Source organism: Argiope bruennichi, chromosome 4 (assembly GCF_947563725.1).
Source record: "Argiope bruennichi chromosome 4, qqArgBrue1.1, whole genome shotgun sequence".
NCBI lineage: Eukaryota > Metazoa > Arthropoda > Arachnida > Araneae > Araneidae > Argiope > Argiope bruennichi.
In genome coordinates, this window is record NC_079154.1 from 135,097,193 (window position 1) to 135,123,865 (window position 26,673).

General features: G+C 30.4%; 1 protein-coding gene across 2 annotated transcripts; it reads right to left on the reverse strand.

Annotated features, from left to right (window-relative positions):
* Nucleotides 1-1,310: 1,310 nt before the first annotated feature.
* Nucleotides 1,311-19,947, reverse strand: LOC129966624 (uncharacterized). Of its 2 annotated transcripts, none has more exons than XM_056081125.1 (4): nt 19,689-19,941; nt 17,795-17,957; nt 14,945-15,090; nt 1,311-2,011 (listed from the first exon to the last, which is right to left on the reverse strand). In XM_056081125.1, exons 1-4 carry the CDS (start codon nt 19,750-19,752, stop codon nt 1,695-1,697), a joined length of 690 nt encoding a protein of 229 aa, XP_055937100.1. In that variant the 5' UTR covers nt 19,753-19,941; the 3' UTR covers nt 1,311-1,694. The 2 variants fall into 2 exon arrangements, with proteins under 2 accessions (XP_055937100.1, XP_055937099.1); XM_056081124.1 differs by lacking the exon at nt 1,311-2,011 and adding an exon at nt 8,464-14,012 and having other exon boundaries at nt 19,689-19,947.
* Between the last annotated feature and the right edge of the window lie 6,726 nt (nt 19,948-26,673).

Here is a 26,673-nt window from a genome sequence, read left to right on the forward strand (position 1 = left end):
CAGAAAGTTTTTTTTTTCTTTTTTTTTTTTCTTTTTTTTATTTAACAAGCTGCGATTTATTTAATAAATCTGATTGAGTGGGTTCTTTTCAAGCGGAATCTTTATCGAACAAAGCTAATTATATCTCTAGAATTACTAAGAATGTCGAAGTAAAATTTGACAACACATTTTTAAAAAAATGCATATCTCGTTCACCGTAAAGGGACAATTCCGAGATACTAATTAGTCAGCTTAGTCCGTTTTTAAACCTGCCCCTTGTAGCCATTTCCACAGACATCTCATCAGTTTGGAGAAATTGCTAGAGTTACAGAGGTGCCCCTTCTTTTAATGTTGTTGTTGAAGACTATATATGCCTTTAAATCTGCACAGTTTAAGAGAACTGAAATGTTCTGCACAATTTTTTTCGCAAGGAAATTTAATATTGGATTAAAAATTCAGGACTTATAGAATAAAGGATGGATTTTAATTATAAAACAGAAGAAAACATTTTTTCTTAAAGTATTTGGTTTAATGGCAAATTTAATATGTGTTCAATTCATAACATAAAGAGCAGGATAAATAAAATTTGGTGCACAGGCTTAGCGTGTAGATCCGAACCAAATTTGAAACTAAATCCAACAAGGGTTAACTTTCAGTTAATTTATACTTTTCCATGCATGCAAAATCGTATGTAAAAAATATAACAATTTAGGTACATGAAATTTGATTCACTATTTAATGTCTAAAGCGTAAGATCTTGTCAAATACTGAACTAAATCTATCAAAGGATTTATCGTGTGTCGTCTGTCTTTTCTAATGATTGTAAACGCAATAATCCAAATAAATAAATAAATAATGAGTTAATAAATGAAACTCGATATGCAGTCTTGTGACTGCAATTGTAATTCTATGTCGAATTTTGGTTTCTGTCGATCGGGAAAAAAGGTGTCCAAATGACATGTTTCATTTTCTGAAACTTGTGTATTAATTACATGTCAGCGATTATTCGGAAAAAAATAGCAGGCTAAATTCAATAAAAACGCTAAATTCAAGCAAAAAGTTCGATCTTTCACGGCTCGCCTGAGCCAATGGCATGCAGTGAATACCAGTTTTCTTCTGTATATTATAAAACAACAACATATATATGTATGAAAGTAAAAAATTTGAAAATTTGCCCAAAGTTCACAATTTTATGCTTTTATACTTTTATTAGAGAACATGCAAGAAAGTTCCTTGGAGAACCTTCCCTCTGGTTTGAAAAATATTTATTAATAAAATAAATGTTTTATATATTTATTGAAATTCATTCAATAAATATATAAAAATGCCAGATTGCGCACTCGTATTTTCAAAGCGTACTGGATAGAGATCCAGAAAGTCATAGTAATCATAATTAATATCTAAGAGAAACAAAAATTGATGATAGGATTCTAAATTTTATTTGTTAGAGTTAATTAGAAGTGATTTTTTTTTTTTAAAAAAAGTATCACTAAATCTAAATTACTAAATAAAAAAATTGGAAATTCCAGACATAGCGAAGCCCTTCATAAGATTGTGCTAAAAATGACTTTACGTGTCGTATCAGGTCTTGTTTTAGTTGATTTTAGCATTTCCGTTTCTTCTGCTTCTCTACAGACTGTACATTCCAGTGTACAAAATACGTCCATTCATTCAAATTCATATAGCTGTATTTCATATACCGATAAAGCTGCACTTCAACTCGATCTAAATGTTACAGGGCGGTAAAAATACTTCATAGCACTGGATGGTGATGAATCCTTGTCGCACCAGTTCTTCAGCCACACTTCTATCAAATTTCCGTACACCCTGGTGGATTCCATGCCGCACGGTATGTTCATGAGCTGCTGAGACAAGCACGTTTTGTAGTTGCCCAGAGCATGGCAGCGATCCTCGGGGGATACTTGCATCCTGAGTATTTGCTTCCACGTCATCATCCAGTCGAAGCCAGTGCTGGAGCAATTGGCAATATAAGGTTTCGCCCTGGACATGCAATCAGTATTCAGAAGCACTTCTGGAAAAACAAGTTAATGTGAATTAAATATTACAAATTATAAGAGTTTAGTTAATTGAGGATAAAATTTCAAGCCAATATTTCAAACTGGAAAAGGCATATAAAAATTATTTACCTATTTGTTTTTGTCTGTTTTCGAAATCAAGATAAAGCACTAAGGAGAGATAGTACATAATTGTCTGCTTATTTTCTATAATATTGTAGATTAACAACGAGTGAGCGTATTTTATGTACAAGTGTTTAAGGAAACAGTTATGAGTTTCTATTTAACTGCCACATATATTTAAAGTAACATACATGTGGTTATCAAAATAATGGAAACACCTGTGAATAAAACTGACATTTTTGAATGCGCTTCGTAGGCATTAAAATATAATAATAGCCACCAGTTGTTTTTATATATATATATAAATAGCAATGTATATATTCTGGTAGTATGTGTTAGCTTTATTAAAGTTCTGTAATTCTTGGATTTTTTTTTCAAAAGCATAAAATGCAGGACCTCTCAGATTTTCAAAGAGGCCAAATTGTAGGAGTCCGTCTAGCTGTAGCAAGTGTGACCGAAACATCCCAACTTTTAGGCGTTTCTAGAAGTACGGTGTCTAAAGTCATGACAGCATACACACAGCGCGGCAAGACAAGCTGGGCAAAGCAAAATAGTGGGCGGAAAGAGAAGTTCAGTAAAAGAGACCGACGGATATTAAAGTATTGTAATGTCTAATTCGGATATTGTAATGTCTAAAAAGAGAATAACTGCAGCAAAAGTGACCGCAGAGCTCAATACCCATCTGGATTCTCCAGAGTCAGTGATTACAATTAGAAGGCACCTTCCTAAACAGAACATTTAGGGCAGAGAAGCAATTTCCAAACCACTTGACACAGATGTTAATGGTAAACGTTGTTTAAAGTGGTGTCACACTCACAAAACCTCGATGGACAAGTGCAAAACATATATTATATGTATAGAAAGCATTTTATAGCAGATAATTAAGCTTTCGCACTGACATTTTGTCTCGCATTAAAAACGCTGATACTAATCTCTTTTAAATGCGTTACTATAGGAAGATCTGAAAGACTTCAAAGGCTGATTCATTTTTTACTTCTGAGTGTTTGAGATTATATATAGCTTCATACCTATACTAAATTTTTAACTTCAATGCGCAACTGGAAATTTCAATTTCACCCTGCTGCTTTTAAATTTATTTAAATTTGGAACATAGAATTTGAAAACTACTAAATTGGAGAAAAGCTTTTTTCCTCGTGGAATGATCACTCTACACATTTTGGATGAATTTAGTTGTTAATATTGTATTATCTTACAATAAGATATAACATTTGCATTCGTTACTAAAAAAAAGTTGCATTTTAATTTCATTTAACCAGAATATTCATATATTAATATATCGCAACCTCCCATCCTTGGCTGATTAAATAATAATACGAAGATAAAAAGAAAATGCAGATTTTGACAGTAAAAATGTTTTAAAAATTTATTATAGCAAATTAAAATCAGACTTTTAAAAATCATTAGTTCAAAAATTTTCACCAAACAGGACTTTAGTTTAAATAGAATTTATAAATTTTACATACAATGTAGGAGATATGTATAATGATTTAAATCTCGCTTTTTGCTTTACAATGTATATATGTAAATAAATTTTGGAAATCCATTACAACATTTAGATTTATAAAAACTTGTATCGAAAGAATTAAACAAACAAAAAATGATTGGGAAATGATTAATGATTTCTAATTAAATTTATTTGCTCTGCATTTCAAATTTTATTAATGTATTTTTTATGAATTAATACCTTAATAATGTATAATAATTAATACCCTACTTAATTTTTAAATAGACTGCAATTTTTTTAATTTGATAAATACTGCAAGTTTTTTAATTAAATATTTTTTAGCATCTGTTTCTGAACAGATACATTTGGCGTTCAACTATTTGTAAGATTTTTAAACTTAATTGATAAAGGTATTAAAAATTATTACAGAATTGCTTTACTATTATTTCTGGAAGATATTTCGCCTGTTTAGAACGTATAAAACATTAAAAATTTACTTGTAAATATATATGAAAATAAAAGATACATAATTCTTTTATTATATTTAAATATAAATTTGCGGGTGGTATCATTCAGTTAGGGAACAGAAAATAATTTATTCTAAAGTGACATGCTTAAAACAAGTGTTTATATATATTTGATTATGACAGTATTTATAGAAATATTAACAAAAATGAAAAATGGAAGTAAAAAAACAATGAAGAGCAACAAAAATAAACACTAACCGGAAACCGAAACAAAATCGAAAACTCAAATTACTTGTAAATATCGATTTATTGTATCGCGATTCATCGTGATCCATGATTCTTGATCATAATACTGATAAATCGACATTTTTCTAAAATTGATATCGAAAAATCGATTATTTTCGATAAATCGAAAATCCGCATAGCCCTACGTATTACTCAATAAGTTCACGGTTTAATTAAGAAAACATTTTTTGTATAAATTCGACTTTATTCAAGAATACACTCTCCTTCAAGAGTCCAACAAGAGTCAACATTCAGTCCAATACTCCTCTAAGCCTCGATGCCTTTTTAGTAGAAGGTTTGTCTTTGCTCTCAAATATACTTCAGTTTCGGCAATCATTTCTATATCTGAGCCAAATTTCTTTACCTGGGGCATCTTTTTGACGTCTGTAAAAAGCCAGAAGTCACTGGGGGCCATATCTGGAGAATATGGAGGGTGTGGAAGCAATTCGAAGTGTCATTCATTCCATTTCACCATCGTTTTCATCAACTCGTGACACGGGGGATTATCTTGCTAGAATACACTTTTTTCTTTCATATGTGCGTTCGTTTTTCCTTGACTTCTACACTCAATGAATCCAACAATGCTTTGTAATATTCGCAATTGATAAGGTTGGTACCTTTGCCTTTCTTATGACAGTCAATGAATGAAATACTGTGCGCATTCCAGAATATGAATGCCATAACTTTTCCGGCTGACTTTTCAGTTTTTAATCGCCTTGGACAACTTTCATCGGTTGCTGCCCACTCAGCGAACGATCTTTTTTATTTGGTTTTTTGCTGCTTTAGTAATGGAACTATGATTCGTCTATTGTCACATACAAGAAATCATTTTTATCTCGCTTGAACAGCTGTAAACAGTGCTGCGAATCTGAAAGGCGCGTTGTTATTTTTGGTCCGACTCGAGAAAACGCTGCACCCACTTCGGAAGCAATTTACGAATCTTCGTTTAAAATTGTATTATCTTCTGACATCTTTAAGGTGTCAGTTATCTCAAGCAACTTCCCTTTATGGTCTTACATTTTTTTTTATTATTATTATTTTTTTTATGTTTTCCGTAATGACAAGCCGGTTTTGGGGGATTACAGCGTTTAGTATCATCAGTGTTTATATGAGAGCGTATTAAATTCAACATACCAATCAATAATAGTTGATTTCCCAGGTGCAAAATCTCCATAACGCTTATCAAGCCACTGTCTGAACAAATCCACTTTCAAAATTATAAAAACTACTAAAACCACTGTAGCTGTAAACTAATTGTCAGAATGTCACGAAATTTTGACACGTATCGTTTGAATATTGGTACTATCCAAAAATCATAAGGGTCCGTCAACAGAGTTGCCATATACGTGTTAAATCAAAGACTATTGAGTGATATGTTATGCTTCATTATTACGGCGTTATTTATCTACAAAACAATTTAAACCCTAATGGCCCAAAATGCCGAACAATTGTTACGCTGTCTTCACGATACTGTCTAACATTCAGAGCATTGAGGAGATATCGGACAATATCTTGTGCTAATAGGAAAATTTATGAAAAAGTTAAAAATGTTCAAAGTATAGGGTACAAAGACTGTAAAAAAAATTCAGAATTAAACACACGTCCTAGATCAAGTGGCTACAAACAGGAAGGTAACGTATTCGGAAATATTGACTGAATTGAAAAGCAAATCGCATCGTTTATCTCATTTCAATAAATTAATATTTTCAGTTTTCTGCAGAAATCGGATCTACAGTGCTGCCAAATACAATGTCTTTTTGCTTTCTCGTACACGAAGTATACAAAGAAAAAGTATTGTAATCGTCAAAAATTTCGAACTCGAAAGTTTGACGAACCTCCCTAAATGTGAATAACACACTTTTTGGAATTATGTCTGTCCCTCTGTCAGTGAATACGATAACCCCAAAGTACTTTGAGCTAAATTTAGTATGTGAGTTTTGTTCAAAATTGGTAGTTTTCAATAAAATTTTAAACGAAATCCATTCACAGAAAATGTGTCTATCTCTCTGCCTACCTAAATACAGATAACAAAAGAACTACATGGATACAGTTGGTACATAGTTTAGCACCTAAAGTGTCGATTCTATGTATTCTCCTTAGCATATTCGAAACTAAAGCCGCCAAGGGATTGATGGACATTTTGTACATTTTATCACGTACATGTTGTCGTTGTTTTTAATGGCACTTGACAAGCCCACTGATTTTACGCCAAGGGTGCGTCTCTTGTTTTTCTAATTTTCTTTTCTTTTTCTTGTTTCACCACAGAAGGCATAGAGTACGACTTAGCTGCAAACACGTCACAACCCTTTTTACGGGGAAGACTTCATTCACTCAGCCACAGATCGTAATTTAGACCTGAATCGGAGAAAGATCACCCCTGATCCAGTACCACCAGTGATATTACTCCCGAAATGGAGGATTTTGTGACCACGACCGATTTTTAAATGCAGCAGCCACCACACACACACACACGGAGAGTCTTCAATCGCCGGGTTCGAACTCACAACCCAAGAGACGCGAATCCAATGCCTTACCAACCAGACTATCCCAGCCTTTCGCATACAACTAAATATGATAACTCAAAAACACATAACTCAAATAAATGAAATTATCTTGTAAGTAAAATAGCAGTTCTGTATCAAAGTTAGATTTCAATCGGTCATTAAAAGTCGTTTTCCCTAATGCATAGTCGGTTTTCTTTACCATTCTGCGAAGCACAAAATTTTCGTGTACAGGAATGCTGAATATAAAGATCTGAGCACTCATAATGTCCATGACTTTGTATAAGATCCATAGTTTTATGCAGGAAGTTGGGACGATTTATTAGGGAGTGTGCAAGAAACTTCCGGAATGACGACTTCCACAGATTTAGTTAGTTTTACAATTTGTAAGTAGTAACGAATATCTGTTTGTTCTTATTCAAAATTTTGCTTTTACTGCATCGGCGTATTTTTGTTGAAAGAAAAATTGTGTGTGTAACAAAGGGGGATATGTTTTCAAAATAGTAATGCAGTTAACAGTAATAATCGACAAGCGAATGGTATGAGGAAAGTGGAAACGTTTCCTCAAAGTATCTGCTTTTTTTATTAGATTTAATGCCATATTTCAGATTTTATTAATCCTCGCTGAACCAAATAAAGAAGATTTTCTGAATTTTTTTCAAAGTTAAGTTGAAACAATGCCTTTTAAAAAAATATTAATTGTATTTCTGATTGATTTAAACAATAATGCAATCCTTAGAAATATAAATTAATATTCACAATAGGAAGGTTTTTGTCTTTACTGTTAAAAGTAAATGCATTTATTATTACCTAGAAGGGTATAAGGTAAAATCATCGGCAAAGCAACGGCTAGAGGGATATAGGTGCCCTGGCGCCAGTTTTTTTTTTTTTTTTTTTTGGAGGGGGGGGGCAATGAAGACAAAATATCAGTCTGTTAATGCCATTGTTTTAAAACCAAATATAATGAAAGGGTGAAAAATTAATATCATGCCTGGATATCATTCGCACATGCTATACAACTAATGACATGCTACATACTATACAACTGTTTGCTGCGCTTCAGACCAATGGTCTTAAGTAATTGCCTAATATGTCTAAGCGGAAACATGTCATTGATTTTAATTTTAATTGATTAAGTTTGATTTAAGTTACTGATTAAGTTTTTACTAATAGTAATTACTGAATAGTAAATTTCGAGGATATCTTTATTTCGTAGAACTTTTTCTGTGCTTCTGCGATGCATACAAATGTTTATTATTCTATTCACCTAGCAGCTCGAAATGACGTTTCAACTTGCTTTACCCCAACCTTCATTTTTCTCATGTAATCGTCTTCTTTTTGCTAGATAATTTAAGATTCTTCTCTGAAACTGAATATACATTAATACTTTATTCAGACAATTAAAAATATGTCATTTACATTTATACTTTATTCGTTTTAAAAGTGTAAGGAAGATTTTAATCTTGCAATAATAAATGTAGGAGAATCTAACTAAGTGTAAAAATTGCACGAATATGTAAGTATTTTCTGTTGATAAAAAAACAGTATTCACATATTCTCATTCAACAGTTTTGACACAAAACATAAAAAATACAAAAATAAAAAATATGTTGATTCAAGTATGGCAGAACTTTATTTTGTGCATGCTATATATCTATATTGAAATGCTTTTGAGCATTTCTTGAAATAAGATCACAACCACAAAAATTTCAGATTCATAAGATAAAATTAAATATAAAAGAATAAAATATAAAATATTAAAACCACAACCTTTTCTGCATCACAGCCACTTCTTTGAAGTAATAAAAAATAATGTTAATAAAAGTAATAACAATATTATCACATTAATCGGATAAATAGTCATAAAAATACAAATAAATCAAATATTTCATACCACAATACTCTAAAAATTAAAAATATTCGTCACAAAATAATTAAGGAAAAAACTACAAAACTTATTTCAAGGAATATTCTAAAGAAGCTCGATTTAACGCAAACAAATAAAAGCATTTAAAATTAAACGACATACAGATATATTTTAAAATCAAACCACACTCCACTTTTGACACTAATGATCCAACCGAAACTTATATATTTATGTTAAAAGTATTTGGACATAAGATTTAACAAGAAATTGACATTACATTGTAATTTTTAACATCTCCCATTCTCGCAAAAATGAAATTTTCCAAATGATTACTTACTTTCTATACATAAAAAGTAAATGATCATATTTTTAATTCTATACATAAAAAGAGAAGCAAAATGAAAAAATAACATTCATGGTATGATAAATTAAAATAAACAGTGAAATATGTTTATTTGTTACATTTTACGTAAATGTTTTAAATCACTTTAGTTTTATGACATTTTTTGCATTCGTAAAAAAAAGTTGAACGAAACACAAAATGTTAGCGGTTCATAATTCCTGGACGCAATCCAACTTTCTACTGAAAGGCATAAATTAAGAAAGTCAGAAGCTCACATCTAAGAGAACCATCAATTCCGACGGACTGAATATTCAACGTGCATTTCAACACTTGGATCTATGAGAATTAAACATTTATCTTCAAAATAACTTCAATCTTTCCTGTTCAAACCTGTTTATCAAACATGACTAGGGTATGAAATATTGCGTTTCCAAATTCGATAGGGGTAGGGGTGGGGAATTCAGTTAATCTCCAAATCTTCAATTTAAAGAAAAACTTTAAGCAAAAAAAAAATCCCAATTTTAAAGTAGAGATAAAGAAATAAAAATAAAATGGATTTTGATTGATACTCAATCTGCTGAGTTTAAAATTTCAGATATGTATTTACATAGAAAAAGATCTTAAGGTGTTTTTGATTCAATTACTGCCAACAATTACGGAAGTTTATAATACTATATTATAATCATTCCTATTAGCACAAAATACTCAATAATATGTTTATTACATCCGGCGGTAAAATCCGTCATTTACAAAATCAAACAACATTGTTGAAGTATCGTACAATAACTTGTGATAATGGTTGATTCTAATAATTGTTTTTGTAAACCATGGTTGATAACATGAAATGTACTGTTAAATTGAATATTCATTAGGAAGTACTTTGAAAAAAGTAGAGTGAGCTTCCTACTATAATCTTTCTATAGAAATATTTTCAATGATGTGATTAAAGATAAAAGTAAATGGCAACAATTCAGAATCTAAACTGAAACGTTTAGCATTTGTAATTTTTTCTGATATTTTACGTTTTCTGCGGTCCCAATTTAAAGCCACTTCCCATCATCTATAATCTCCGATGACCGATTGTCTTTATACCTGACCGACAACACAAACCCTATTCCGAAAACAACATCGCGTTCTCACTTGATAATAAGCACTCAAACTGAGCCATACAAATACATTTTCTTATAAAGAGAAATATAATTTTCAAACATAAGTATTTAGAATAAAGTCACTTTAAAGAAAACTATTTTCATGTTGGTTAAATTTTGGTTATTTTTATGAACTATGCAAAAGAATTTACACAAAATTGCGAAAGCATAACAAGCATTGGAGCAAAGGGTACTGAGCACATTCGAATTCAAACAGGAACATACACTTGAATGAGTACTTATGGATATTATTTATAAAGAGAATCTAACATCGCACAATTAAAGATGAGATTAATTTAGATGAGAATTTTTTAAGGATTGCTTGATTTAGGAAAGAATACTTTTTGTATATAACTACCGCAAAGAACTAATAAGTTTAGACAATAATTTTAAAAAGATCCGGGAAAATTGAGATATGAAAAAAACGTGAATAAAATTTTGGAATGGCGCAATAACAATAACGGAAGAAAAATATGTGCTCCAATCACAGAAAATTTCATGGTTTAACCCTTTCGTTGTCCTTTTCTGGCCACAAAGATTTCTGGCTGTCCTCTGTTTTTCATTGAATTAGAACAAACGAAAATAAAAACTCAAACAGGTAAACATTTACAAAGCGTTTTAAACGTTTAAAAATTTTAAAATGTGGAAGAACACTTGAAGAAGCGCGTTACGGCCTCCCTACAGAAATTTCACTTGAATGCGCTAGACGCATTACGGACTATGAAGAGGTTAAGTTAATAGAAGAATTAAGAAAAAAAAATGTTCTAATTATTATTTCTTGAAAGTAATAATTTTTGATTGAAAAAGATTATTCATATTTAAGAAAAAGATACAAGATGTATCCAGCTGTGCTGTAATATGAATGTATTCTATTGAAAATTATTATTAAACAGTGGATCAGTCAGAGACAACTTAAGCTTACAATATGGATAAACTACTTATTACATTTAGTTAAGTTGGCCTGAATATGATTCTATCATCTTCCTACAAAATATCAATTTTGAATTATTGCTGACCAAAATAATGTCACATGTCATACATAATGTCAATCTGGGGTCTTACTGACTATAAAGTAAGAACATATAAGTTCTTGACGTTAAGACCATTAACACGTTAACATCGTGCGTCATACAATCATATTAAAACAAGAACCAAGTGACTGGTGTATGAATTTTTAAAATGAATATATAGTGTGAAACAATACTGAGCATAAAATTAAATAGGAATATGATGACCTGATATTGTACACATCGAAGTGAAGAGAAGGATTGAGATAATCGTCGAAAATTCTACTTTTGCTCAAATACAGTCTAATCTATTGAAACAACTTTGAAACATTTTTTCAAGTCTCTTGAACTTAGAATCAGTAATCCTATGTTAGACTGTAAAAGGCAGCATTTAAAGAAAATATCGATAGATAAAGTAAATAACATATTGAAAACTTACCACAGCAAATACAGGTGGAAGAAATATAAGAATGTAGCATAATTCACAAAAAGAAAAATTCTATTTGATCCAATAATTTCAAATAACTTTCAGTTACATTTATTTTCTCTTTAAAGAAGCAAGTAACAGGTATCACAGAAAAAGGAAAAACTGGTCGTAAAACTTATAGCATCTGATTTAACGGATGATGAAATTGATTCGGAATATTCTTATTTTGGAAATCATTTCATGTCATTTTCATATTCGTCTGTTTGCATCAGTTAGTCAGGAATAGAAAGATCATAGAAAAGAAAATCATAGAAAAGAAAAAAAATAGACTTTTATTTTTTTATTATAGAAAATATGCTTTTCAAATAATGAGGTAACAAACTCAAAAGCTTGTTAAAAAGTACCAAAGGGAACGGGAAATGAAAGTGCATAAGGCATTTATTTAGTCGATATAAATATATATGGAGATTTGATTTCGGAGCAGACAAAAAGCGGGTGTCAATTGATCGCTGAATGCATTTGTAAATTTCAATCAGTCATTTCAGTTTCAATCTAGTATCAATAGCATAACTGGAACCTCTGAGAGAACAAATGCATTATACCTTTGCAAGAATATTCAAGTCTGTCAATTCGAGTGACATCTATAATAATTTCATTCAAATCATTATCGTTACTTTTCCATCATTGTAGACAGTATTGTACAAGCTTTGACATCTTTGTAGACTATGCGAAGATTTGCAAATCTGTCTATTCGAGTCAATCTTTTCGTTATTATTGTTACATTTTTTTATTCTCGTCGCCTGAACAATGATGGCGGATTTAAATTATTTCAAGATCTTGCACAGTTCACATTAAAAGCGCCTTCTTTTAATAAATTGATCAACTTAATTTCAAAACACTTTTAACATGTCTATGATTTAAGGTTAATCATTTTTATTTTATTCATTTCGTCAAAATGTATTTATTTCTGTTTATCTGTTAAGACTCTTGTTTTTCTGGCACTCACATTTGTTATTGAAGCAGCATGTTCGGTGTTCATAAATATTTTAATAACTCAGAAAAATATAAGAAGATCGATTAGACTTGAAAATGTTAATAATATTATTCTATTATTTTACAATTTATATAATTTTTAATTTTTGCAAGCGCATTCCGGTGATAACTAGAAAAATAAAGCTTTCTAATCTGTCTGTTTATTACCTTCTCTCGGCTTAGATCTACCCTAATCTACCCTTTCGAAAATCCGCCATTGCGCCTGACGATATTGTTCGAAATTTTCTCTGACCAATCGGAGTTTGGGATATCATTCTGTGCTTTTGTTCCTTTTGATGCCTTTTAATAATCCTCTAAATATGCCGTTACATTCACTGAGCACCCTATATACCAAACGTTTATTAAAATAATGGCAATTATGAGGTAATATAACTCATTATTGTAGCATTAACTCCAATTTAGTTAGTGTAATCCAGAAATGACGCGAATAGTGCAATAAGTAGAATCTTTATGTTAAATGCAAAATTCCAAGCTCCCACGACAGATACAAAACGCATGAGCACGAGAACTTTCTGTGCTTTCTTGTCCATCCAAAGAAACAATTTTCTTCTTTCAAAACAATTTTTCCAAATTCATCCTGCCACAATCATCTTTCTCAAATCAAACTGCGAGTAATACAAATATCAGAAATAATAGAATAACAAAAGAAATGCAATTAAAGTTTGTCATGTCTTTTCAGCAAAAATGAAAAAGAGGCAATGTGACAAACTTACGGCAGTCGCTCTGCGGAGCAACGCGTTCAAGCGCATTCATCTCTCCTGAAGTGGAAAAAGAAAGAGAAAGTAAAGAAAAGTGGAAGTGAAGAAAGATGATTATGCAAAAATATGCTCAGAAAAATATACTAAAAGCATATGATCCGCAAAAGAAAAGGATGAACATGAATATAACACTACTCATTATTGAAGGGCCGATACTCATTTTGAAACACAGAAAGATACTTTCTAGCAAAATTCTCTGAACTGCTTCAGAAAGTGAATGATATAGATCGTAGAAAAAGAAATATGACCGTATATAAAGTGAATTCCAAAGTTACCCTAGAAGATGCAACAGAAGTGAACGTCAGATAATACAGAGTATTTTCATTGCACAAAGTTTTCAGCCATTCTTCTATTAAATCTCCATAAACTATACTGGCTTCTTTACCACAAATGACACCCTCCAATTCTTGTACCATGCAGGATTTGTAGTCATTCAACATAGGGCAACTTTCTGTAGACAGTATTCGCAACCTCATTATCTGTTTCCATGTTGTCATCCAGTTGAAACCAGCATGGGAACATTTGGCGAGATAATCCCTCGCTCTCGCCAAGCAGTCAAGATTTATAAGAAGATCTGAAGTAAAATGAAGTAGGAACATGAACTAGAAAATGACTTGATTTTATTAAAATATACTTAGTGTAGATAATATATTAGCAACTTTCATAAGAACGTATTTTTTAAAGAAATGTCACGGTGACAAGTTTTATTTATACACATCCCACCTATAAATCTCACTTTTTGTAAAAAACTAATTTTTAAATGTTATAAATTCAGCTAGAAACTATTTTTCTTAATAAAGCTTTAAGACCTTCTACCTTTTCAAATTGCAAATATATTTAATGACTTTAGAAAGTTGGCATTCAAGTATTTACTTCTGTGTAATTACAAACGGAATGACTGGCCTCATAATGCAGCGCAATAAATATATACAATGTGCCGGTTACCGCTCTTTCTGATGTAAATTTATTATAAAACATAATATCTACATAGGCACAAAATTCCTTTTGAACAGGTGTTCTAATATTTTGGTTTATGGTCACAAATTGGAACGAGCGGCATATTTATACGATAGATGAAAAATGTGCCATGTGGAAAATATGGAATACCGGGAATGACAATGAAGACTGTGGAATGATAATAAAATTAAGCAGGAAATTTAAAATTTTCAAAGAGAGAATTACTTCACATTTTCGCGCCGTAACTTAATGCACTATATATATATATATATATATATATATATATATATATATATATATATATATATATATATATATATATATATATATATATATATATATATATATATATATATATATATATATATATTTCGAATAAACTCTTAATGTATGAGAAAATAGTTTCCCACAAAAATAAGATATCGAAAATTAATTTCGTTTGATGACATTCGAAATAGAAACACAAAAAAGGTTTTAAAATCCCTACTTCAGCTTAATTTTAGGAATTCTGTGAAATTGCATTGTCGAAAAAAGCTTGTACCCACCTACCTTTCAAAACATCTGTTGTATTGGAGCAGAGGTAAGAATGGGTTGAGTTGATGAGATGGATCAGCCTTGAATATCTCTCCACCTGCCAGTAGGAAGTGCATTCTCCCCACAAACTATTGTAGCAGTCATTAAGAGAGGCGATGTGTCTGTAACAAAAATATATATTATAAAGTGAGTAATTTGTTGTAAAATATATAATTATTATAAACGGTAGAAAGGTAACAGTGCAAATGTTTACAAAGGCACGCCATAAAAACTTTTTTTTCTCTTTGCGCGGCAAATTGTAATGATTTTATCTCTTTTGTAAAATTTTTTTGATAAGGTGGAAAGTGCAAAGTAAAAAGTTAACTATTACTATTGCAAGTTAAATGAAAGCAGGTTAAAAAGGCTGCTCATCATTTTGCAGGAAATTTGGTATCATCATTATTGATTATTTAATTGTCATATTTAAATCCTAAACATTTAGTGGATCGTTCCTTACGGAACTAAATGATTTAAATACCCGTTAAGGACATGCACATTATGGTCAATTAAAAGGAATGATTTGTGTGAGACATTTTGTCTCATGTCCTTAGAACAAAGTGACGAGAGAGAGCCCAATATCTTGAATGTTTCAGCCCTTTTAAGTTTCTGAACATCATAAAATGTATTTAAACAAACACAAAGAAAGAATAAAAAATTATACGTATTTTTGAAAAAATAGTCCATAAAAAAGATTTTTTGTAAGGAAGGGGGAATTCCTCGGTTCGAATTTTAGATTTTATTAAGATTTTTATTTGTGCTCAATGAAATTTAAGATAAATCAAGATTTGCCCATGTCTTTGTGTAACCAAATCATTGTGAAAGCTTGTTGATAACAATTTTAAGAATTATCCGAGTTAAACAAGTTATTATTTTTGAAGCATCAGGAAACAAACCAGCGGAAGTGTTCTCCCCAAACTTTTTCCACATACTCTGTAATATAGATGTTATTTCAAAGAGCGCCTTGTATGGCACTGGCCTACAATAATTACGAAAGATTAATCTTTGACGTGAATTTAGCAATTTTACTGAATCTGCTGTGTGATTGATCCCTGGCGAGTTGTTACGTGATTAATCCCTGGCATGTGGTAACAGCATTTTTCCCAGCTAACTGAAATTTTAAAAATTTGGCACAGAATCTATACTTGTAGTCATAAAATTAAATACCAAATTTGATATATTTAAGTTAATGTGTTTACATGCTTCCGAAAGTACAGACCGACAAACAGTCACCCTTAGTTGGATTAGGTTCCGAATTTTATTCTTCTAGTACTCGTTTGTATTTTGTTTGCAGTCATTTTATTAATATATTCTAACAGCCGGACAGACATATTTTTTAAACAGATTTTTCTCGAAATTTCATAGAAATCTACAAATTTAGTTTTAAGACCGTATAACAAATGTCCGTAACCACAAACAAATATAATAAAAGAATAGTCAAAAATGGGAGATTCATCAAAATCTCGAGTTCGAATTTTTTGACTATTACAATACTTTCTCTCTACTGCGTATACGAGAAAATAAAAAATGCCTTTTGTACTATTATCTGAAAACCGAAAGTCGATAGGGAAGCCTTTTGAAAGCAAAACGTGGAACTGAAGGGTTGTGCCCATGTAATATGAACATTGATTCAAGAAGTCTGGAGAAACCAAAAGCCTTTTATCTGTCTTCCAACATCCAAGAGAGGACACTATTTCAGCGACAGTTTTAAGGTCTGAGAGGGTATCAGAATGGATATATCAATATCTTAAAAAGAGGGTCTATGGCAATTATGAAATATAGGGATGAAATCTTGAAATTCAATACGAGATTTTCCAGTGTTGAAGTTGTCTGTGATTTTCTTTTTATGGAGAATGTGTGCACGAATGTCGTATAGGTGATGAATTTTTGGAAAGTGAAAATATTTATCGGATAAGCTAGTCAGCTAAATTTTAACTCTATTCTTCATACGGAAAAGCTCTTAGAAGAACAATTTCAGTTCGCTTTTTCCTTTCCAGAAAAGCAAAGTCGTACAAATAGTGCTACTGAAGCAATGAAACCGATTGCCTCAGGGACTTATTTTTAATATGAATTGATGCTTAAGAACTGCATTATTCCCTCTTTTTATTCATTTATTTATTTATTGTCCAGCATTGCAACCTATGTGTTCAAAATTCACTGCGTTGATGGGTCTTATATACGAATCCTGCGTTGCATCATAACTATTATTTGATTAGTTTATTATTATATCAACCATTGTGATAATAGTCAGTTCTTAATTTTGAATACCAATATTTTGCATTTTTAGAGCGTTGAATAAAAAACTATATCTGTTGCAAAAGTTTTGAATCAAATTACGAATATTGCGTTAAAAAAAACATTTAAAAACACTATGACATTAAAAGATTAATAATTTACGTTTTTGATATGACCGTTTTATAATTTCGTTACCAAACAAATTTTAAAATTCGAATGATAGCTCAAAGAATTAACCACGTGATTTTTTTAAGGAGGAGCAAAGATTTTATTTTAAATTGTCATTTATAAGACCATAATGCATCTATATACTTTTGTTCCGATAATTTTGAGTGGACATATTTGCATGTCAACAAAAATCCTTTATAGGAAATATTAAGCCTGATTATCGATTTGTAAAAGCTCTGACACTGAGATATTAGACCAAAGCAGCGGCAGTAAATAATTTTCCAAACAGTTGACAAATCGACAAAACGCAATTTAAATTAAAATGCAAAAAAGTATTTGATTCATTTATAACACAAAGAGATACATTTTGTAAATCAATATGTCAGGGAAAATGAACACGAGTAGGAAGAGGATTTAAACCAACACCTGCATATATTCTGAAGGTCTGGATCCTCCAGAAGCACTCTTCCATGCCTCCTGCTCTTCACAAAGGTTTCAATGAGAGGGAAATCTTTCTCCAAGTAGATGTTCAGGCAGATATGTAGGGCTTTTGAAGTCGGGTGACATCCTTTTATCATTTTGGCAGTTCCTAATTTAAGAAAATAAAGCAAAATGGTTAACCAACTCTATGCAATGGATGTCAACCTCTTTTACTTTGTCAAACATTTATTGGCATCATTAACATTTAATAAATAACCTCAATTCAACTATTTAAATGTTAAGAGTAATGTGACAATTTTGGATGCTAAATATTAAAATATCCTAATTTGCAGTAAATGTAATTTAAGACCAACAAAACTAAATTAAATTTTAAAAATAGCAACAATACGAATAAAGTTCTAATCATGCATAATTTTTCAATAAATAAACGAGACAAATCTGCAAAAAATATTGGAACTTACTTTCTAGAACTTCAAACAGAAAAGAATAACTATGAAAAATTATTCCCCAATAAATTTTTGATACCAAAAATTTTATAAATATATTTAAAAAGTATTATCGCATTATTTATTATATCCTTCGAAAAAATCTTATTAGAATATATTTTTTTTCTGCAGGAAAAGAAAAATGAATTTGAATAAGAAAGAAAAAAAACTCTATGACGCTAAAACTGAAGAAAATTTTTAAGCAGGTTTGAGATCATTAACTGAATGTGCCTAAAAGCAATTACAATAAGCCAAATTCATCGCAATTCTAATATTTTATTAAGTTTTAAGATTTAATACAAATTTAAAAGAGTGACTTGGAATATAAAAGCAAAGAATCTTCAAAATATTCAGATAACAATATACTTATATAATTCACATAGCAACAATTTTCAAGTGAATAATTAATCAATGTCAAAATAAAATTTATCCTAGTAGTCAATAAAACATAAAATTAACTTATTTAAAAAAACATTGTTAATCAAATGACATAAGGAACATTTACCTTCAAAATAATATACAGCGTTTTAATGTTTAAAATCGATATGCTAATCTATCCAGAAAATAAATTTAAAATAAACATTTTCGATAATTTCGAATATCGAAAATTTATTTCCATATTTAGGTTCTTTTAAGAAAAAAATTGAAAAGCAAAAGTGCTATTTCTTTCAAATAATTTAAATACATTTTTAATTTAATTTTGGGCTTCTAAATGGTATAATGAATGATACTCAAGAAAAAGAAATATCGAATTTTCAAAAATTGTAAATATTTTGTTTCAAAGGATAAAAGTTTTTTCATACTTTTCAAGGCCATAAATCATCCTGTTTATTTAACTAATTTAATAAAAAAAGAACCTGATTTTTTAAAATGTTTCTTAAATTTTTAAACAGTTTTAACAAAATTACCTGGGTAAGAATTTTTTAATAAAATTTTCTTCAGTGAAAATTTTATTATTATTGTTCGTAAATGTTTTTTTTTACAATTTTTAATTTGGATAGTTATTTTACAGTTTCATTGAATTTCTGAAAAAATTAATTCAATTTTATTTTACATTTATTTAATTTTGACATTAAATAGAAACAAAAGAAAAAAGAATTTGATATTTTCAGTAAACCAATGAAATGAATTCGTAATTTATTTCATATTATTAAACATCAAATTATATTTTAAAAAATTCTCGTTAAATTCCTGCCAATTTATCCTTCGATAAAGACATTTATAAAGAATTTCAACTTTGAACAACTTTTCATTAATTTTAAACTGGAAACATTTTTATACTTATTTCAAAACAATAATTTTTTTTCAAATTTAATTTGTTATTTATGTGCGTTAAATAAATATTAAATAACATAGCGCCGACAGCAATGTCTATCGACAGTATCATTACTTACCATCAAAACAAATAAAAATAATCGCGACCACTAACAGCCTTTTCAGAAGTAGAATAAATGCCATGATTCAAATACAAATACCCACATGTACAAATATGATGTTGCTTTCAGTGGCCCCTAGCATCGAAGAACATATATCAATTATCGAATAAGACTTTCGAAACAACTCGCCATTTTGAGCTGCGAATTTAGAACAAAACGAAGCATCGCTCATGAAAGAACGACATTCATTCGAAATATACGGAACCAAACACTGTCGCAAATGTCATATCTTCCGCATCCGTTTCCTTTTCATACGTCAGTAAGAAAATAAATAGTCATTATTCTTTTTTTTTTTTTTCTTTTAATATTTATATGTGCGAATCTGTTTTCTCTCTTTTTTTAGTTGGATAATTGGCATTGAGTCGAGACGTAAACAAAGTAAATAAAACATGCTCTCACTTTTAAAAGTTGGGGGGGAATGAATTATAATTGATTTTATATATATTTTGCGATTTCGTTCCGTTTAATTCATATTGTTAACAAAAACGTTACAAATCTAGAAATAAAAAAGAAGTAAAAGTAAAAGACTATGGAATTTATCCTTTAGATTTTCTCGAATACTTAAATAACATGGTACATTAATGTTTAGATGCATATTACAGAGACGAGTATGCATCTTGAAGTCCTTATCATTGAATGACTGGCATAGATAAACATATTTGAGTTATCGTGTTCATACACGGGCATAGTTAAAAACCAGTGTGGATAATCTTCCCAAAACATTGTGGTCATACTATCTAAAAAAATGTGTTATCGTAGAGAACACCTTTGCATGAAATTAACGTACAACAGTCACTAATTATTACAGTTTGGTGTGAATGTAGCATTTTTACTGAATCTTACGTGTGATCTTTGGCAATTAATTCCTGGCAAGAGTTTAATAGTACCCGAAAATCGAATATGTGTTTCAGACGCGTTTTCCCCGACCCATTAGAGCCAAAATTTGAAACAGCTACAATTGTAGTCGCAAAATCCCATACTAAATTTGCTATATTTAAGTCACTGTGTTTTTGAGTTATCGCGCTTATGCGCTTTTAAAAGTACTGGCCGAAAAAAAAGTTTCATCCCTTCTTGAATTTCGCTTAAAATTTGATAGGTGTTTACACTATAAATGCTAAATTTGTGTAAAAAATTTTATTCATCTAGCTTCGTTTTGTCGCTAATTTATATTCGAACAGCCTAATAAGCAGACTTTCTGTGAGTGGATTTTGCTCCAAATTTAATAGAAATCTACAAATTTGGTCTAAAGACCGTATACCAAATTTCATTCAAGCTCAAATCCTTTTTGAATTATCTTTATTACAAACGGACAGACGTAATGCCTAAAAATGGGTTTTCCGGAGTTAGGGTGGTCTAAAATGTGGATATTCATAAAAATGTCGAGCTTGAATTTTTTACAAAAATTTCACTGAAAACGAGAATGTAAAAATAGTGTTCTCAGATTCAGGAATGCCCAAAATTCAGAGCTGCACTTGCACGTTTCCACAAAAGAATGCGACTTCCAGCATCAATCGCTTTTACATGCTTGTGAACAGTTAATAAGTAATCGCATTATTACAATACAATAAATAAAGGATGGTGCATTTTCGAATAGCGCTAATAAAAGTCCTCAAAATGTATTCCACGCTTCCTAGATACTTAACAATATGTTTACTGTACTATATATGTTTTCGATTACTGACTTCAAAAAAAAAGAAAGAAAAAGAAATGAGTATCAAAGCAGATAAGTTTCATTTTGGTAAAGAGAAAGCAAAACCATAACCAAATAAGATGTGAAAAATTGTTGGCAGATAAATGTAGAAAGTGCAAATCAGCCTCGGTTGGGCAGGAACGGGAAAAAAAGCAACAACACTGTACAAAACCTGGTTAGGGGATTTAACTGCCGAATCAACCCCTCCCCCGGGGGGGCACCTCGAAAAGAGGATGAGAAGCTTCTGGCATAGTGGTTAGTTCTCGCCACCCTGGAGAGTACAGGAAAAGGTGGGCATCTGGCTCCTCCCATCGATAATGGGATGTACTTCCTTAGGGAAGGGTTGCACCGTGGCCGGTGATGGCTCTTGGGACTCAACCACAGTTCCCGCCAGTATTGCTGTTGCGGCGGTCCGGTCATTCAGTAATTTTTATCCGTGTGCCTTTGGGCAAGTCGAAGAGTCAGTGATTTGACTTAACTGCCGAATCACAACCGAATTCAATCGAAGTGAACCTCTATTTTTGCTTATGTTGTGTTGTTTAGATTTTGCACTGTATTTCTAATGTTTTCTAGATGTAGACCCAACCTTTGTCACTCGAACCTCATGATCTATTTTCGGTTTTCTTTTTTGATAAGATTATTACCTTTCCCCCTTTTCATCGCTCATCACACACATTGAACGTAGAAAAAGTATCTAAATAAGAATTTTTTTAAAAAATGAAGAATTTTAATTAATTTAAGAGAATTTTTTAATCTTAATGGATGAGTCATTTCTATTTCTATCCGTAACTATTCTGAGTGAAAAGGCAAAAAGAATGGATCTGGACTGAAGCAAAAGCAAAGTCCATTTAGATTCTTCCATTCTGTCCACGCAGTATCATTTCTTACTAAATCGATGTTGATGACACTTTCGTTATTAATTATTTCCCTATGTCTGCAAAAGGTTTCATTCTTTCATTTCGACGCTAGAAGTGCTATTTGGGATTCAATATGAAATGCGTATTCAATTTTCTTTAAGTAGAAGCTACTTTTATAACTTCATTCATTCACAAACCAGTGAGATTCGGTCTCCCCAAAACTTTCTCACGCACCCTCTAATAAGGGTAAATTTGTGCTGTTTTAGGCACGCTTTTTCCCAAGTAAAATTTGACTCAGAACTACAGTTGAGTCACAAAATCACGTACCAAATTTGAAATATTTAAATCATTGCGTTTTTGAGTTTACATACTTCTGAAAGTATAGACCGACAGACGATCAACCTCCTGTTGGATTTTGACAAAATTTGATAGAAATCTATAAATTTAGTGTAAAGACCATATAATATATTTCACTAGTCTAGATCAAAGCATTTTTAAGTTATCTTTGCCACAGACGGACAGACATCTTCCGAAAATGTTTTTTTCGAATTCAGGCAATGTATTAAAATTTGTCAAAATCTCGAGTTCGAATTTTTTGACGATTACATTACTTTCTCCGTATTTCTTATACGAGAAAATGAAATTGATAATGAAACTTATATGATTTCTACGCTAAGTATGAATAAACATGTTCGATGTTTAAGCATAGGAATTGGACATCACTGCAGAAACTGTGCAGAACGAGAATACTCGTTGAATACATAAAAGTTCTCCAGGGAACCATATTTCAATAACGCATAATTTCTCCAAAAAATGAAGAAAAAAAAAAAGATTTTAATTTAAAGAGAAATCGCGAAATTTATTTACACCATGGAATTTACATAAATGGCTTTTCAAAATGACCGCCGCGAAATTCTAATCATGATTGTGGGACAATGAGTGCAATGTCTAACTGCACACTCCAACATCATAGTGTTAACAATAATGAAAACCACACATAGATCGACAATTAATTTACTTAGAAGTAAATCAGGTTCGATACGCCAATTCCTTTAGATATCCTCTGAAGAAAAAAATCGATAACAGTTATACGGTGATCGTGACGACCACATAAGTGGGCTCCTACGGCCAATCCATCTACCATAACTTTAAAATGAACCTATCATGGAATTCATTTTAATATGTCCCCATTTAGTAACTTTATGAAGTAAATTTTTCATTTATTTTTCTATTTTTTTAATCTTTATTTCTCGACTGTACTGCAATTTTTTGAAATTTAATATAATTGATTTTCCGTACACAATTAAACTTTTCTTTTGCGTATATTTCGAAAATTAGTCGTCATAGAGACATAATTCTGTGGACTTCTATGTAATTTAGAACGAGGATTCTCACAATTTATCTAGTGGTATCCTAATACCTTCTTTACACACAATATATTGGGTTAAGAAATAATTCATAAGCGCTTCTGAAATTTTTAAAAAGAATTCCTCTGATCGTTTCAAGGGGAATTTATTTCAATCACTCTTCATCCTTTACAAAAAATCTTGAAAATTAACGACAAGCAGTATACAAGCATTGGTTCATTTTCATATACAATATAAATCTCATAAAAATTTTGGCGGTCTAAAAATCACGATTAAATACAAAAGTTCAATTTTATCTTTTTTACATCCCATTTTAATCATGTGAGAAAAAATATAAGTCTATAATAATAATAATAAAATCAAAATTACAATCATGTAGAGTATTTAATTATCTTTCAAAAATATAAAACTTTTTGTCCATGCAATTTACCGCCGCATAAATTCATAAATTTGAAGGGAAAAAAAACAAACCGAACCTTATGAACAATTATATAAGTCAATAGAAGAGGATAATTTTGAGAGTATACAGGCTTCTAGCAGCCCAACGATCAACGAATATACAATTCCAGGTATTTCAAAGTAGGGCTAGGTAGCGAAAAATAAAAATCTAACCCTCAAAATGATGGTTACAGGGACAATATTTTCAAAAATTCACAGAATAAAACTTGTCTTTTAAGTACTGTTATATATTCTGAAGTCTTAAAATAAGACTAATCGATACCTATTCTTACTGATTAATCTTTTGCATTGGAATATTTAAAGTTATTCGTTAATTAAACTTCTAAATATTAAGAAATTCAAGATGAAACAAAATTAATGAATTTATGAAGGTTATATACAAAAATCAGCAATGAAACCTTAAAACAGAATCCTGAAAAGTAATTTTAGCGGACATATGTAATTTAAAAAAGAATGGAAAGAAATAATATTGGCTGGAGAAAAATTTACTGTCATGATAAGTGCAAATTTTAGCCCATACTTTGGTCACAGATGCATTAACCAAATAAAAAACTACAATTCCAGGAAAAAGGATCTTCCAATTTTCATATGATTAATTTATTAGTAATTCAAAAACTATGACTAAAGAAAAAACACATTTCTTCTTTACTTTAGCTTTAATGAAATGTGAAAAAAAATCTACCTTGAACTTCTAATGAATTTCCATGTTTCGAACCACTTAAGTCCAAAAAATATATTTAAGATATATCTATCTGTCTGTAAATATAATAAATAAAAAATTAATTAATTATATAATAAATAAAAATTAATTAATACAAAGTTTATGGTTCTCTATCAAAATTTAGACGCAATTCGTTAAAAGGAAATTCGTTTTCACTATATGCACGTGATAATTTAAACATGCAGAGAGCAAAGTAGATGAAATTTTGAAAATAAAATTTTTCATCAGAAGCATAGATGTATATTACACCCTGATCAAATCTGTAAAAGAGGCAGTACATTCACTTGTACGTGAATGCGATTACAAACCCGACTTGCATGAATAAAATTAGGCACGCTAACTTGTAGCCAAAATTTTTTATCCGAGTCTAATTTCACACTTATTCAGTAGGAGAGAAGACCTCCAAAATACACACTAAGATTTCTTTTTTATATTAAGAAGCATAAAACGCACTAAACTGCGCCTTAGCACATGGTGGTTGGGGCAAAGGTTCACACACCCTGAGGATATGCCGCCTAATTCCCTCCACTACTTTATACCCACCATAGGTTTAAGGCATGTAAAGGAGGATAAAAAGCGTTAGATTGTCTATATGTACGAAAAAGTTGAGGGGAGAACCATTCCCTAATTTTTCTATAGATGGAATCCAACTATTCAGTCGTCCATCGAATTACTCGAATGATTTTCAATAAATGCTTGCAAAATTAATCTATCGTTTCAAATTAATTACAGTGATAAAAAAAAAGTTATACGATTTAAAATATCATTTCATTGAAAAATATCATGTTGCAGGAATTTTTTTAAAAGATGTTTTAGAATATATTCATCATTATGTAAGAAATGTAAAAATACTTAACTTCGAAATTTTAATTAAAGCTGGATTAGTGCCGAGTATTAAGAACATATCAATATCTAAATTACCATTATTTGTTAACTAACAAATGGAAAAATCTCCAACCACAAAGAACTTTTATTCACATACATTGTCAAAAGTATACAGTTGAGTACTAAACATAGCAATGCTTTATACAATATAAAGTACATTTATTACAATGCAGTTTACATATAATACTAACCTACTTCTTTTACTATTTAATACGTTTCTGACAGCAATTTTCTTTTTCGATAAATATTACGATATTCGAGTTCTTTTACTACGAGTTTTGAAAACATTTTTTTAAAAAAAACATAATGAGCATTGAAACATAATTATCATTATAACAGGAAAGATATGCAAACTCTTTTTAAAGGATTTTTTTAATGAAATGAATTTATTTTATTACTATTACAATTAACTTTTTAACTCTATCCTCCCTTCTTCCTTTTTTTTTAAAGAAAGAAAGTGGAGTAAGATATAGTTCATCGATCATACAAAAATATCTCCTCAATTTTCTAATTTTCCACAACTTTTTTAAAAATTCCACCTTACCTTTTCAAGTAAAATATAAATTTTGCATACATCTAGCAGATTTCAATTGTTTGGATAGAATAAGGAAATATATGTATTTATGGGGTAAAAGATCAAAATTTATATCACAAATTATCTTGCAATATTTTCTTCTTCCAAAATACTAAAGTGTCAATAGGTGAGAAAAATTGAAATTAAGTTATAAACACTTTCTCAACAAACGAATATGATTCTTTTTCAATTTTAACATTAAAAAGCAACTTCTCTGCATCTTCTTATGCTTCAATCAAAATTCCTTGAAATGATTTTTCATCGTATTGTATGCATAGCTTTCATATATATATGCAAATTTTATTTTTCAGCAAAGAGACAGTGCAATTTGCTCTACATGTTAATTATGCCAAAAGACTATTCAGAAATTAAATAGAACCCATAGTATTT

Coding starts and splice junctions, on each gene's coding strand:
- LOC129966624 (XM_056081124.1), bottom strand. CDS start 19,752: ATGGCATTTATTCTACTTCTGAAAAGGCTGTTAGTGGTCGCGATTATT. Junction 17,958..19,688: donor TATTTTTATTTGTTTTGATG/GTAAGTAATGAT, acceptor TTCTTAAATTAG/GAACTGCCAAAATGATAAAA. Junction 15,091..17,794: donor GACCTTCAGAATATATGCAG/GTGTTGGTTTAA, acceptor TTTTTGTTACAG/ACACATCGCCTCTCTTAATG.